The sequence below is a fragment of the Tinamus guttatus genome, unplaced genomic scaffold, assembly GCF_059628265.1.
Source record: "Tinamus guttatus ecotype Peru unplaced genomic scaffold, ASM5962826v1 Tinamus_guttatus_pri_ptg000010l, whole genome shotgun sequence".
NCBI classification, from domain to species: Eukaryota; Metazoa; Chordata; class Aves; order Tinamiformes; family Tinamidae; genus Tinamus; species Tinamus guttatus.
Window position 1 is genome coordinate 5,065,985 of NW_028288544.1, and position 13,010 is coordinate 5,078,994.

Sequence of the window (13,010 nt, forward strand, 5' to 3'; positions counted from 1 at the left end):
TCATTCAACATATGCAGGTCAATTACCAGTAATCACTGTTTTATATGACTGCTTTATAAGAAGCTTCAGTAAGATGCTGAAAAAAAATAGAAAAGGGTTCCAAATACAGCCAAAATTCAGTTCACTTTATAATTATAAAAGGGTATACCTACCATCTAAACTGTGAAAATTGTTCTGAAATGGGAAAGACAACAGAAATTTGAGTGTAGAATAAAAAACAGTTGTCTACCTTAAAACAGATGAGAGATGATTGCAGGACTGCCAGATCACTGAACTGCAGTAACAGCACTTATGCCTAGCTGCACATTAATTACAACTTTCTAATCTGGTAATTAATTTTCTTAATATCACTATATTGTTTTTCTTCCTTGAGTTTATTAAAACAGATTGCAATCAGTCATTGCTAATTCATGTTGCAGAGCAGAGCTGTGGTTGTTCCCACGTGTGAAAAGCACTGCCTGTGTAGCTCTTGGTATAACACCTGGACAGTACAGGTCTAAGAACCTCTGTCTTCACATTCTATTAACATTTCACAATAAGGTAAATAAATTATAATGTGACTTAATATCGTTAGTAGAAAGACAGCACAGACTTAAAAATGGATTTTAAAGATTCTTTCAACAGAAAAATTCAGAGAGAATATTTCACATAATTTCAACTATAAAAGAGGCTGAATGATAATGCAGGAAATTTTATTTTTAATTTTCTTTTTATACTTTTTAATGATTAAACAATAGTCAACATTAATAATTCACTTCTTCACCAGTTGACTTTGTCATTAGAAAACATTAAAAGTGCTTCATATCTTTCCAGCTTCATATAACACAAACTGCTATCAAAACTCTTAAGGGAAAAGAACTTCATAGAGATATGGACTACTGTACAGTTCAACAGAGTTTTGATTGAGAGTGTTCAGTTATACATACTGCAAAGCTAATTACTGCAGTGCTCAAATAGCATAAATTTTTCTATGTTGAAATCTATATTAGTGTCAAAAAGTGGTTTATGAAATGAAAAGGATTATTCAAGTATTCTCTTGTGAGGAAAGAGAACCAAGTAAAATGAATGAGACACATTTTGCATTTATGCCTGAAAGATGTTTTATTTCTCCAGCCTCATTTCTGCTTTAAAGCTATTTCTTTATATGACTTTTTTTTTTTCTTTTGCCTCACCAGCTTTGTGGAGCACAAAACTGAGCGGAGGACCCCTAGGATTACAGTGTGGTGGTTTCCAAAGAGCAACGCTCCATTTTACTCTGAATCAAACCAAACTCTTCATGTGGTCAGCTTAGATGTCAGAAAGGAAAGACTAGATATTCAATGACTAATGACGGCTGAGAGTTTGTTCTCTGCCTCAGGTTTTCCAAGGTATGCTAGAGACACACACAGTTCTATGCTTGAGAGAAACAGGAGATAAGAAAAGAGATTTTACATACATAGCCTTGAGCAGCAACACCAAACACGACCTTTTTTTTTTTTAATCCTTTCCCCCAAACTCCCCAGAGCAGTCCAGTCTGCCTTGCACTGCTAAATGATATATATGTATATATATATATATATATATATATATATATGTGCACCAGATTTATGCCCAAGAATAGCTTGACTATCACTGCTTCCAGAATATTCAAAAACTTAAAGAGACAGCAAATTATATGGTAATAAAGAAGTAAAAGCAAGATTTATTGATCTTGAAGAAAGCATATAATATCTTGAAGATATTAGCCGAATGGTATGTTCAGCTTTGGGGTGTCACAGAGAAGGAATGAAGCGTATCAACCAAATAAGCGCAAGAAAAAAAAATGTACTAAGAGAATCTGGAAAAAATGTAATACATCCTTGAAAAAAATAGATTTGTCTCTCTTAAAAGGAAATATATATATATATACATACGTATAGACAGACAGACAGATAGATAAATAGATAATCTCTGAAAAGCAAAAAGTGAAGAAACAAGGGAGAAGGAAGCAGAAAAACAGCCAGCCCAAAAGTCTGAGAAGCCAATACCCCGCAGTTCCCAAATCCTAATTTGCACAAGCTTTGGAAGTCCCATGGAACCATGTTCTACAGCCAGATCTCTGAAAAGGGATTCAGAGAAGCAACCTTTAGGTCTGGAAAACATGGTGCATCTGGGATTTCAGGTCCCTCTTATGAAATATGAAGGGGTGTTATGTTCACCGTTCAGTAGAAGAAACTTCAACTAGAGATGAAAATAACCGCTGGTGATTCTCCTTCAATGTAAAAGCAGATTAGCAAAGGGCAGCAAGCACAGAAGTGGAGTAGCAGAAGAGACCTTGCCCAAAAGGAAAGAACAGCTGTATGAAAACAAAAGCTGCACATTGACCATATCTGGGACACCTGGAAGTAAGAGGTACAGCACTTTAGCTTCTATATTTATGCTGAGATTATCATTTAACAAGAGGATGTGTTTTGTATTCAGCTGGATGTGTGAAGTTGGAGACAAATGTGAGGAAATCCAAATAATGAGCAATTATGGAACACAACTATTATTTATGGTGGAGGTGATGGAGTAGTGCATGTGCTTACTTTCTCATTTATTTTATGAAACATGAAGGCTATGTGAACTGATTCCCTTCCTTCCAAAGAAAGGCTCTTCCAACTGTCACAGCTTGTCTATCATAAGACTAAAATTTAATAGATGCAGATTAAAATTGGGATGTTCATGATACAGGCAATTGAAGAGGAAATGGTCTCTAACCAGTCAGAAGATGAATGCACCTACATTTAGGCCTCTATTTTCCCACCATAGTCAACATGGTCAACAAAGGGCAAGTCAGCTGGCCAGGAATGGGGTATTTACTCCAGGACATGACAACTGCTTGCTCAACTACTTTGCACTGTCAGGTTCCCTAATTACTGTAATGGGAGCAAACATATGCCTAATCTTGAACTGAGCCTCATTCAACACTTAATTCTAATTCTCAAACATATTTAGCGACTCAGTAGTGCCCTAGTGGTTGAAGGGCCCCTTTGTTTCTCCTCGGCAGCATGGAAGTACGGAGCACAAAAGATTCCCAATTATCCTGACTGTATCAAAGTGGTGGCAGCAGTGACCCAGCTAAAGCAAAACCCCAAGTAACACCAGACAGATGTAAATTAGCTTATAAAATCTATTTCCAATAAATGCAATTTCAAAATTTTACAGACAGGTTACTTTGGAGAGCATGATCATCAGTTTTAAACAGCAGGGAGCAAACTGGGAGACCAATGTGACTTTCCCATGCTTTGAACTATACCCTTTATGTCACTATGTTTCATCCACAGCTGGCATAAAATTCAGTGGCCCTGGTTGATGCATGGCACACTGATCGCTACGCTCCATTAATGATCAGGGCGAACAGACTGGATATTCCCAATAGCTTCTAAGACAAATGCACAACAAAATAGCACAACCTGCTGCTTGTTCTTGACTCAAGTCCATTGCTCCTTTTCCCATCCCAGAAAATTTTCAAGTCTTCATTACAAATAGCACACAAAAATGTCCATTCCCATTCTTCTAACGCCACCAAGATAAAAATTTATGATATCTATAAAAGGTTTTTTTACCTTGAAAGGATTATCTACTTTGAAATCGACCAAAAACCATGAAGCAAAGACTAACGCTCCTGTAACAAGCTGACTTCTTTGCTTATAAAAACAAATTATCTATTATTATTGTCACAGAGATGTCTTAAGTGATTGTGGATCATAGATTTACATGCTGAGAAATCATATTACTAACATTTACATAGTTTTACATAGATAAGTACCATTATAATTCTTAACTCACAAGTAGCTGTACTCATTTTACAGTGCATTGATAAACTGTGGGCAAAAATTTGGTGTTTAAACTTAGAATTTTGGATGAGAAACTCATTTGACTATAAAAAAACCCCACTTGAACTAAGAAAGAATTCCTTGCAAAAAGAGTAATAGGTCCCAAATCCTTCCCAAGTTACTGCTAGAGGGCAGTCTGCTACACAAACTGGGTAGTACAATATTGAACTAAAGCTGCTGTTTGAATAACATAGGTTATCCTTATGGGTTATCATTTTTTTAACACAGTAACAACTCTCGTTCTCTCACTTCCGCATTTTTTCTTACATTTTATACCCAGAGATTTTTGAATTGTCCAAAGGCAAATTGGACATCCCTGCACATCAGAAGAAACCATCCAGAAAAATGTACTGATATGCATTGATATGTAAATTCAGAAAAATCTAAATTTTAATAATTTAAGTATTACTCCTTCAATTTATGTCATCAGTGGAGTGCTTGTCAATGCACACAAAGCCTGTGTTAAGTGTGCAAACCAGACTACTTCCATTTTTTTTTCTAAGATAGTGTCAGTTCTCTCCTCTAAACTGATGCACAAATTAGATAGAAGGGATAAAATTAAGGACATGACTCACTACCACAAGTACTGTTACCAACTATATTTCGACTAACATCATACAGAAAACTTGATGCTTAGCAAAATTTTGCAAAATCATGTAACATTCCCTGGCATTTCTGATAGGCAGAATCAAGCTGACAAAAAGAGTTTTCTGGATTTGCTTGCTTGGATCCTTCCTTGCTTATATTTTCAAACTTTCTTAATATGCCAACCTTCTTTTACAAACTATGTGGAATATACTCTTAAACACATTGATTATGAAATTTTGGACGAAGTCCCAGAACACAAACTGAGCCATTCTGGTACAGACTTAAATCAGAATCTTACCTTAAGAATACTAAAAAGATTTTTTTATTGAGGAAGTGCACTAACAAGATTTTGAAGGTCAAGCTCTATTACTGAAATGAGCTATACACAAGATAGGAATGGCTTTGAAGCTTCTAAAATATTTTGAAACAAGCTCTGTTGTCTAAAGATCAACATGCCATACTTTTTTTTTTTTTCTTTTTAATAAATCAGCCACATTTCCTGCCAAACATAAGGCTCTGGCAGGCAGGTTACAATTTAAAATCTCCTCACTACACTGAAATGCTAGAGTGTGAGCATCAGCACAGGATGTAAATCCCGTGCCTTAGTCTCCCCAATTGAAACTGTGGCATTTTAGCCAAAATCCACCCCACAAACCACCAGGCTCTGCAAGGATCAGCCTGGCATGGGAGAGCCCTGCTGTTCTGAGGACCTGTCAGAGAGAATGGGAACACCAGCAGGTGCTAAAAGTGCAATTCCTCCATTAGAAAAGCAAACTAAAATCCAAACAGGGCACACACTGGTTTAGAAACGTGGGCCAATATAGAAGACGGAGGGGCTATGTCTCATTGATACAACGGGAGAGGAGAAAATATCAATTCTGAAGCTGTGGATGTATCTTCTTGATTAGAACCTCCCTGGTGGCTTCCAGAGCCATAAGCAGCTTCCTGGAGCTTTTGTCCAAGCGTGGAAAGCTGTGAGGACCGGCTTGGCCTATGGCATAACTAAAATGTTCTGTACAGAATGTAGTAATTAAAAAAGAAAAAATCAAAAGAGGAGCTTGTTTTAAAAACTTGCTGACAAGATCCCCATAGAATAAATATTGCAGTTTTGTTACTTTCATCCTCAATTACCTACAAATGCCTAACTAGTTTGTTGAAACGATTTAGCAATTCCTCTGCCATCTCACTTGCACTAATGAGTTCAGCTTAGGTCCTCTGTTTATGTTTAATTAATGCTAAAGTGTGAAGCACAAAGAATTAGACACTGACTTCAGACACAGTAAACATGTTTATGTTCAGTAAATTCCTGAGGTTTGATTTTATTAATGTAATCAAATTTATATCAAAATCCTCCTTAGTTTTTGACTTCTGCTAAGCTTCCTTGCTCAGAATTATTGCACCTGAACCTCATACTCTTCCCTTCTAAGCAGAGCTTCCCAAAGACCATATATCCCTAAAGGCTTAAATGAGCTACTTTCATCTCGAAGGCAGCCTAGTCATAATGATACTTGCAAACACGCTGGAGGCATCTGCCCCTCCAAACTGCTTCCTGTTTGTTCATTTTCAGAAATAAAATTTTTATTTAGCACAGTTGGAAACTTATTTTGAGAAGAGTAAAGCTTATTTTTCAAGATTTCAGATCCACTTAAAATGTATATAGTAGGCTGGTTCTACATAAAATGTTAGTGAATTTAATGGCTATCATTTTCTCTGCTACATGTTAGCAGAGAAAGGATGAAAAATAACCTTAAAATGTTGATTCAACTGGTCAATTTAAGGAAAGCAAATATTTTATGGAATCTATATTCTTTCAGAAAAGGATACTTCTGGATTATCTATTAAGAAATAGTAAGGTTGTTTTACTAGAAATAATAAGACTAAATAAAAAAATATATTGGTCTAACCAAAACTGAAAAAAATATTGTTCAGGACCTTATCCTCAGAAACAGAAGAGGATTTTCAACTGATCCAATAAAATCATAGCAACCTAGAGTCTTCTCAGTATCTCACAGCTTGGCTTCACCACATAAGCATGCGTTCCATACAGTCGCCTTTGTAATAATTGTAGAAGTAAAAATAATTGGATGCACAGAAAGGTCACTTGGCATCATTGGCCTGATTCAAGGGGGACATTTTTTAATATTACTTAACTCATTAAGGGAGATGAAATTTTAGATTTATCTTTATAAATCTGAGAGAGGCATATTACAGAAATTCCTAAGCAATCTGATTGCCAGTCATAATTTACTTGAAGTTTATAAAGAGAAATGAAAATGAAAAGTTTAGCATGAAGAAAAGAGCTTGTCACAGAACACCATAGGGGAAAAAAAAGAGAAAGATCATGAACTAAAGGTATTTTAAGAAAACAGCTTTGCCAGCAAGTCCTTCTTATCCCAAAGAGAAGACTCGAACCTATCTGGCAAGCCACCAATCCCACTGCTGCCTCTGCTTGTATCTCTGTTTCAGACAGAATAGAAAACAAGTGTCATACAATGGTTGCTACTAAAATAAGCAAGTGATCCCTGAAAGCAACCTCAGTATAAGCGGAAGTGAAAAGCAGATGCTGAAGATGAGCTGAACACGCAGAGTAATATCAGGAACATCAGATGAACGGAAATGCAACTGAAACGTTTAGAAAGAAAAACCACCAATTCAACCAATTTAAAAGTACTTTAGAGACAGTAAGAATTTCCAGACAGAAGAAAAATCACCCAAGAAATTGGCCAGCTCAAGTCAACTTCAGCTCAAGAAAAGTAAACTTTTTAATATATTTGACAATTAAGGTTCCACAAAAAATAAATGCTGGGTGGTCATTAAGTCAGGAGGAAAGAAGCGGGATGAGGACAAGTTATGGAAAACAGAAAGAGCACAAGACTTCAGGCGTATGCCTTTATTACATTAAAACACATACACACAGACAAGCACATGTATATATTTACACACACAGGCAGCCACAGAAAGACCAAGACTGGCTATGAGAATACAAGAGAAACAGAGAAAACAAACTGTTTTGTGGAGAACATTTGCACAGTAAAACAAATATCCAGCTCATCTGCTACTCCAAAAATAGTCATTTAAAAATAAACACTGACACCCACAATCTATTGTGAGTGTTCTCCAATTTGAAGCATAAATCAAAATAAAATCAAATAAAATATTCATCAGAAATGAGGCGTATTGGATCTGTAATATATGCAGGCTTTAGTAGCTTAGCATTCCCTAAGCCTGAATGACAGTGCATTTGTTTACACATAGCATTATGGAAGAGTTATCTCCTGAAGGTCAAATCTAGACAGATACACATAGATTCAGAATGAATAATCAAAACCAGGGCCTTTAATGTAACATTTGTTATCTTGGTAAACATCCTCTTCCATTCTGGGGAGAGATATGGAAGGAATCCTGTTTTACCATCACCTGTTCGCGATCTATGTTTGCAGCATTTGCTACGAGAAGCCAGGAACTAACCCATAAAGACCAACCAAGGAATTTGAATTGTCTGCAAAAACTGCCAATAAATTTGGCAGACAAGCAAGGATTTAGATATGGGCCATATATAAAACATTTTTTTTTGTGGAATAAACACCTTAATAATGTTTAAATAAATTACCTAGTGTAACACACTGTTGTGCTGCAATCACACAGGCATGCTAGAGATTTGTACTCAGAAGCTTTGGTAACAGCTTAGTAATGACCAACCAAAAAACCCACCCAAGCCATTGCGCTGATCAGCTGCGGAGAAGTCATGAGAGTGACCAGCAGAAGCCAAGGGGACCTCACAGGCAGCAGTTCACCAGCCCTTTTAAAGATGAGGAAGCCTTGAGGAACTAAGTCCCTCCTATTCCCAGCACGTGCACGCACACTTCTCGTCTCTCACCTCCCATATTCTTTCTTTTTGTAGGACAGGTTGAAAAATAAGCCTGCCTAAACTGACACACCAGGGATTTCTGTAGATCTGACTCAGAGGAGATTACTCACAATTCTTAAATACAGCCAACCATACAAGCAGGCCAATTCATGCCTCTTTCTGGAAGAAAAAGACATAAGAACAGACCAAACAGAACAGTGGAAGATGTTGACTGTGAAGGAGGGGAATTACACAAACATGATACCAGCACCACCTCCCACACATTAAATTTCCCTTGATTCTCCTGGAGAGCTGGAATTTCATGTTCTTATGATAAGTAGCTGGCCTGCAGTTAATGTGTCCCTGTATGCATGTAAACAGAATCCACATGTATACGTTCCCATATTCTTCCTCAGACAGTACAAAGGGAGCCTTTGTCTCACTGTGTCACCACCAGCAGGTCTAGTAGCCCCGAGAGCAATGTGGGACTTACAGATATTTGCCTGGAATGGAACACGGGAGGCCATAGATGCTCCAGGAGAGTGAGCATCTCCTGCAGACAAAACCTGGCCACCTTCAAAGCAAAACTGGCTGAATGAGAAACTCCTCAGGAGACAAGGCAACACACTGAGTCACTTGTAGCAGATGTTACTCTCGTTTCCTAGGACACACTCGTACTGTGTTTGTCAACAGGTAAAAGCAATGGTGCTTTTCACAGAGCAGCCTAACTGGCAAGAACCCTTACCTTTCTGGAGTGACATATCTCAGGACATCTCCTTTTGCAACTAGCCTACCTATAACAACACTAAAATCAATGAGGGACTCCAGAAAAAGTGATGAGCAACATGCTATTTAACAGAAAAGCGGTCAGTTCTGTGATGAATACACACGGTGCTGGTGCACTCTTATGTGTACAATACATATTTATTTACATTTCTCAACTTAAACTACAAAACACCGGATCTTATGTGACCTTTCGCCTAGCTGGAATGACTAAAATAGTGAGGCAATTGCAATAGCTTTGCAGTTAAGACAGGATTTCAACATAACTTTTTATATGCAGCCATCAAAAATTAGATATTACCTCTTAATATTCAGTAGTGCCCAAGGTATGCCAGTGGGAGTATTGAAAGCAGGTAGCAATTTCTCTCCAAGTTCCACTGCCTTCTTTCGGAATATCTGAAAATTAAGAAGAAACAAAGTGTTGGAAAGGACAGTGCTGCTCCTCCTGACTGAATCTGAACGTGTGCTGCTGTTGAACATGTGATGCAAAATCATCTCAGCACAGTGAAACAACCCTCTTTTTTTTTAGTGTGGTATCAAAGAAGCAAAGTAATACAACCATTTATCCAGTATGCAAAGTAACTGGGGTAGTAGACACGACAGGAAATGGAAGAACTTGTACAACAGTATTAATATGGGAAAGGTAGCCAGGTGTTTGGCACGACAAGCATCAAATCAGAGTGGGGAACTTGGCTAGACCCGATGTGGTTTGCGCAGAACCACTTGGGTGCTGCCCCCTCTGGCTTGGTTGGCACTGCACGAAGGCAAAACAAACACATCCCACAAAAAAGGCAACAGGAAAAGCCAGTGCAATGATATTGCTGCAGCACCACAACTGAGTTACTAAGTAGTGCTTCTCAGGACACAGTTGGCTTTGCAGGAAGACAAATGAATACCCACACAGTTATTAACATTTCCCTACAGATAAGTCATTTCCCCACAAACAGTCAACTAATATTTACTATTCAACAGAAAAGTTTCAGCTCTCACACTAAAAAGATGAAGGAGAAAGACCTCAAATGCTTAACTTCTGCTCACAGGAACTGCATACAATTTAACTTTTATGTTCCAGGTAATCGGTGTAGAGGCACAATGAAGAGGATTTTGCTCTCCTGCAATGGCCAAGTTAGCTCAGGTTACCTTAACCTGACTTTCAGAGCAATGACTGCTCTAGTAAAGGAAGTTTCTAATTAGAAGCAAAATTGTTTCAACTTAAATATAGAAACCTACTTAGTGATTACAGTGTGTGGATGTTCAAGTCCTATTTGCTTGGAATTACACTGGGGCTCTGTGCAACACTGAAAGGAATTATCCCAGGTGTACAAGCCAAAATAGCAAAGTCACCTTCAGCATTTCTCATTGCAATAAACGCTCCCTTCAATTATTTTTCCCCCTAAAACATGCTTACGATGAATTATTTATTTACTTATTTATTAGAAATTATCTTGTAAATGTAATGCTTGTCACAGAATAGGAAGGTACAGTAGAGCAAATTTCAACAGAAAGAAGGAAAAATACACAGAATCTGTTTATACGCTTATGTGAATGAGTAAATAAAGTTATTTGCTGGTCAAAACGATGTAACTGAAGACATTACTATACAAATAAAATATAAATTATAAGATCACACTTTCTAAAAGACATTTTGTGTAAAGATTTTTATAATATATTCGATCAGGAGAAAATTTAATATTCTGTGATTACCATGTTACTACAACTACTATCCCCCAATCATACATACTACCATAACTACATATATTTTACCTTAACTACTACCAACAACCACAACAGACTACTCCACAGTTTCTTCCTATCACACAGGATTTAAGATTTCTGTAACAACAATTCAGGATTTGGAATTACAATAAAAGAGACTTGGAGATTTTGAGTGAAGTTTAGTGATTTGTTCCTGCTTCTGGAACCACATTTATGGCTGGAATCAAAAACCTGAAGCTACTAGATTATCCTTTCTTAATAAACTTCGTATTTTCAAGTGGAGTACATATAAATGCTGGGAGAAATGTGATAAAAAAGCAGTAGAGAAAACAATTTGCTTGGAAATTGTTCCATAATCCATGCTATTTCTGACTTCCCATTGTACTGCTTGGGTGGATTCTGTCAAAAATTAGTTATGGATTTGTGACCTTCACACAGTACGTAATTTAGTCTCCACAGGGAATAACCTTGAGGGATGCCCAGAAAGAGTAGTCTGTGCAAAACTTCATCATCCTTGAGTAGATTTATTTGAGCAAAGAGCAAATGACAGTAACTCCACAAGGAAAACGCCAGCTTTCTCTGTCACACTTCGCAGTCGCATTTGTTCATGTTGATCCATCAAACCCAAGTCTATGTTTTGCAGCACTGGAGAGGCCTCCTCAGCCTTTCACAGCATATGATGTGATCAGCTCAGCATCTCTACCTGAACCACTGAAGTAGTAGCAGGAAAACGTCTTATGACGAGCTTCCTGAGCAATGGACACATTAGGAGCCTGAATTCCAGCAGAAGCATCTGTTGTACAGCATAACACTCATCTTTTCTCCTATCTATCTGAAGGAGCACAGATATTCCGTTTAATGAATTTTGATTAAAAGCAGAGACTGTCAGTGTCAGCGGTAGTCTTTTCAGACATGTATCTGCAGACAAGAGATTTCCCTTTCAAAAGGCACATTAATATTAAATTGAAGTACTGGCACACATCAGTGACCAAGACTCAGTAATTGCTGTACCTTATGCTTTTTACTAATCCTTCTTCATTAAAAAGAGTATATACATACTCAGAAAGAGCAATTATAATAATTGCTTCTGGACAAAGAAATGTAACATTTTAGTATCCTAATTAAATAAAGAGTCGATGTACAGCAGAAATGTTTTAATTTCAAATAAACTCTCACCAACTTGATTCTATTGTACTCATTTAACATCTAAGGTCCCTTCAAAACAAACTTGTCTACTTCCTAAACATGTCAAAAGTAATGGTCATCAATATCAATATCCAATATCAAGCGGTAAGGAAATATTTATCCACTCATGCATAGACAAAAAAGCCATAAGTCAAATACATAATGAAGTTAGATTTTCTTTTTCAAAATGTATGTCTTTTAATGTAGTAAACAATTCAATATACAGAAACTACAAAGAAAAGCAATTAGAAAATAGGATTTAAAAAAAAAGGTGATTTTCAAACTCCTGCAATTTTGGAACAAGTCTTGAGTTGAAAATGCACTTCTTTATAAAGGAAGTGCAATAGCTCATTACTAAAAAGTCAACTATGGATATTATCCAATTTTATCTCTAGGGCTAATTTAATGAGAGTGAATTACTGACTGCTAAATTACTACCTAATAAAGTAAAGCAGTATTGGCAAGAATGACAAACATACAACAACTCTTTGTGAATGACTGAACATCCTGAATAGAAACTTCACTGCGAAAAACCATCTTCTTTCAGCAAAGGAAAGAGATTGAAGATTAATAATAGAAACCACTTTACTTTTCAATTTGCAGCTTTAATGGGGTTAAGCAATAGCAATATGAAAAACTGGGATTAGTTATAATTACTGCACATTAACTTCAATAATAAGCATTTTTTCATTAGCAAGCCTTAAACTTCTAATGCTATACGAGAAATAAATGCTGTACAGGATAAGATTTAGAGGTAATAAAAGCTAACAAGCAAACAAACAAACAAAGAAGCCTCTACTTAGTATCTCTATTGCTGTCATGAATTTTAACTTTTTCCTAAGTCCTAAACTCTCCCACTGACACTGAGTAGAGTTACTCTTTAGATGCAAAAAGTCATGGTTGCTACCGAACACATAGGGTAAAGGTGGAAAGGACAGAACACAAGAAGGAGACACAATTACATATGAGAAATGAAAAGTTCTGCAGTAGAATTTCCCATCAGGCCAGTTATTTCAAGAGGCTTGAGGATGTTTTTTGGCCAGCGGAATTGAGGA

The 13,010-nt window shown here is 36.9% G+C and overlaps 1 protein-coding gene across 1 annotated transcript in view; it reads right to left on the bottom strand.

Annotated features, from left to right (window-relative positions):
• MAN1A1 (mannosidase alpha class 1A member 1) overlaps positions 1 to 13,010 on the bottom strand; it is a 130,021-nt gene that overhangs the window by 41,831 nt on the left and 75,180 nt on the right. Inside the window, exon 5 of the mRNA XM_088522680.1 lies at positions 9,356 to 9,450. Coding sequence (XP_088378806.1) covers positions 9,356 to 9,450 — 95 coding nt within the window. The remainder of the gene's footprint in view (positions 1 to 9,355; positions 9,451 to 13,010) is intronic.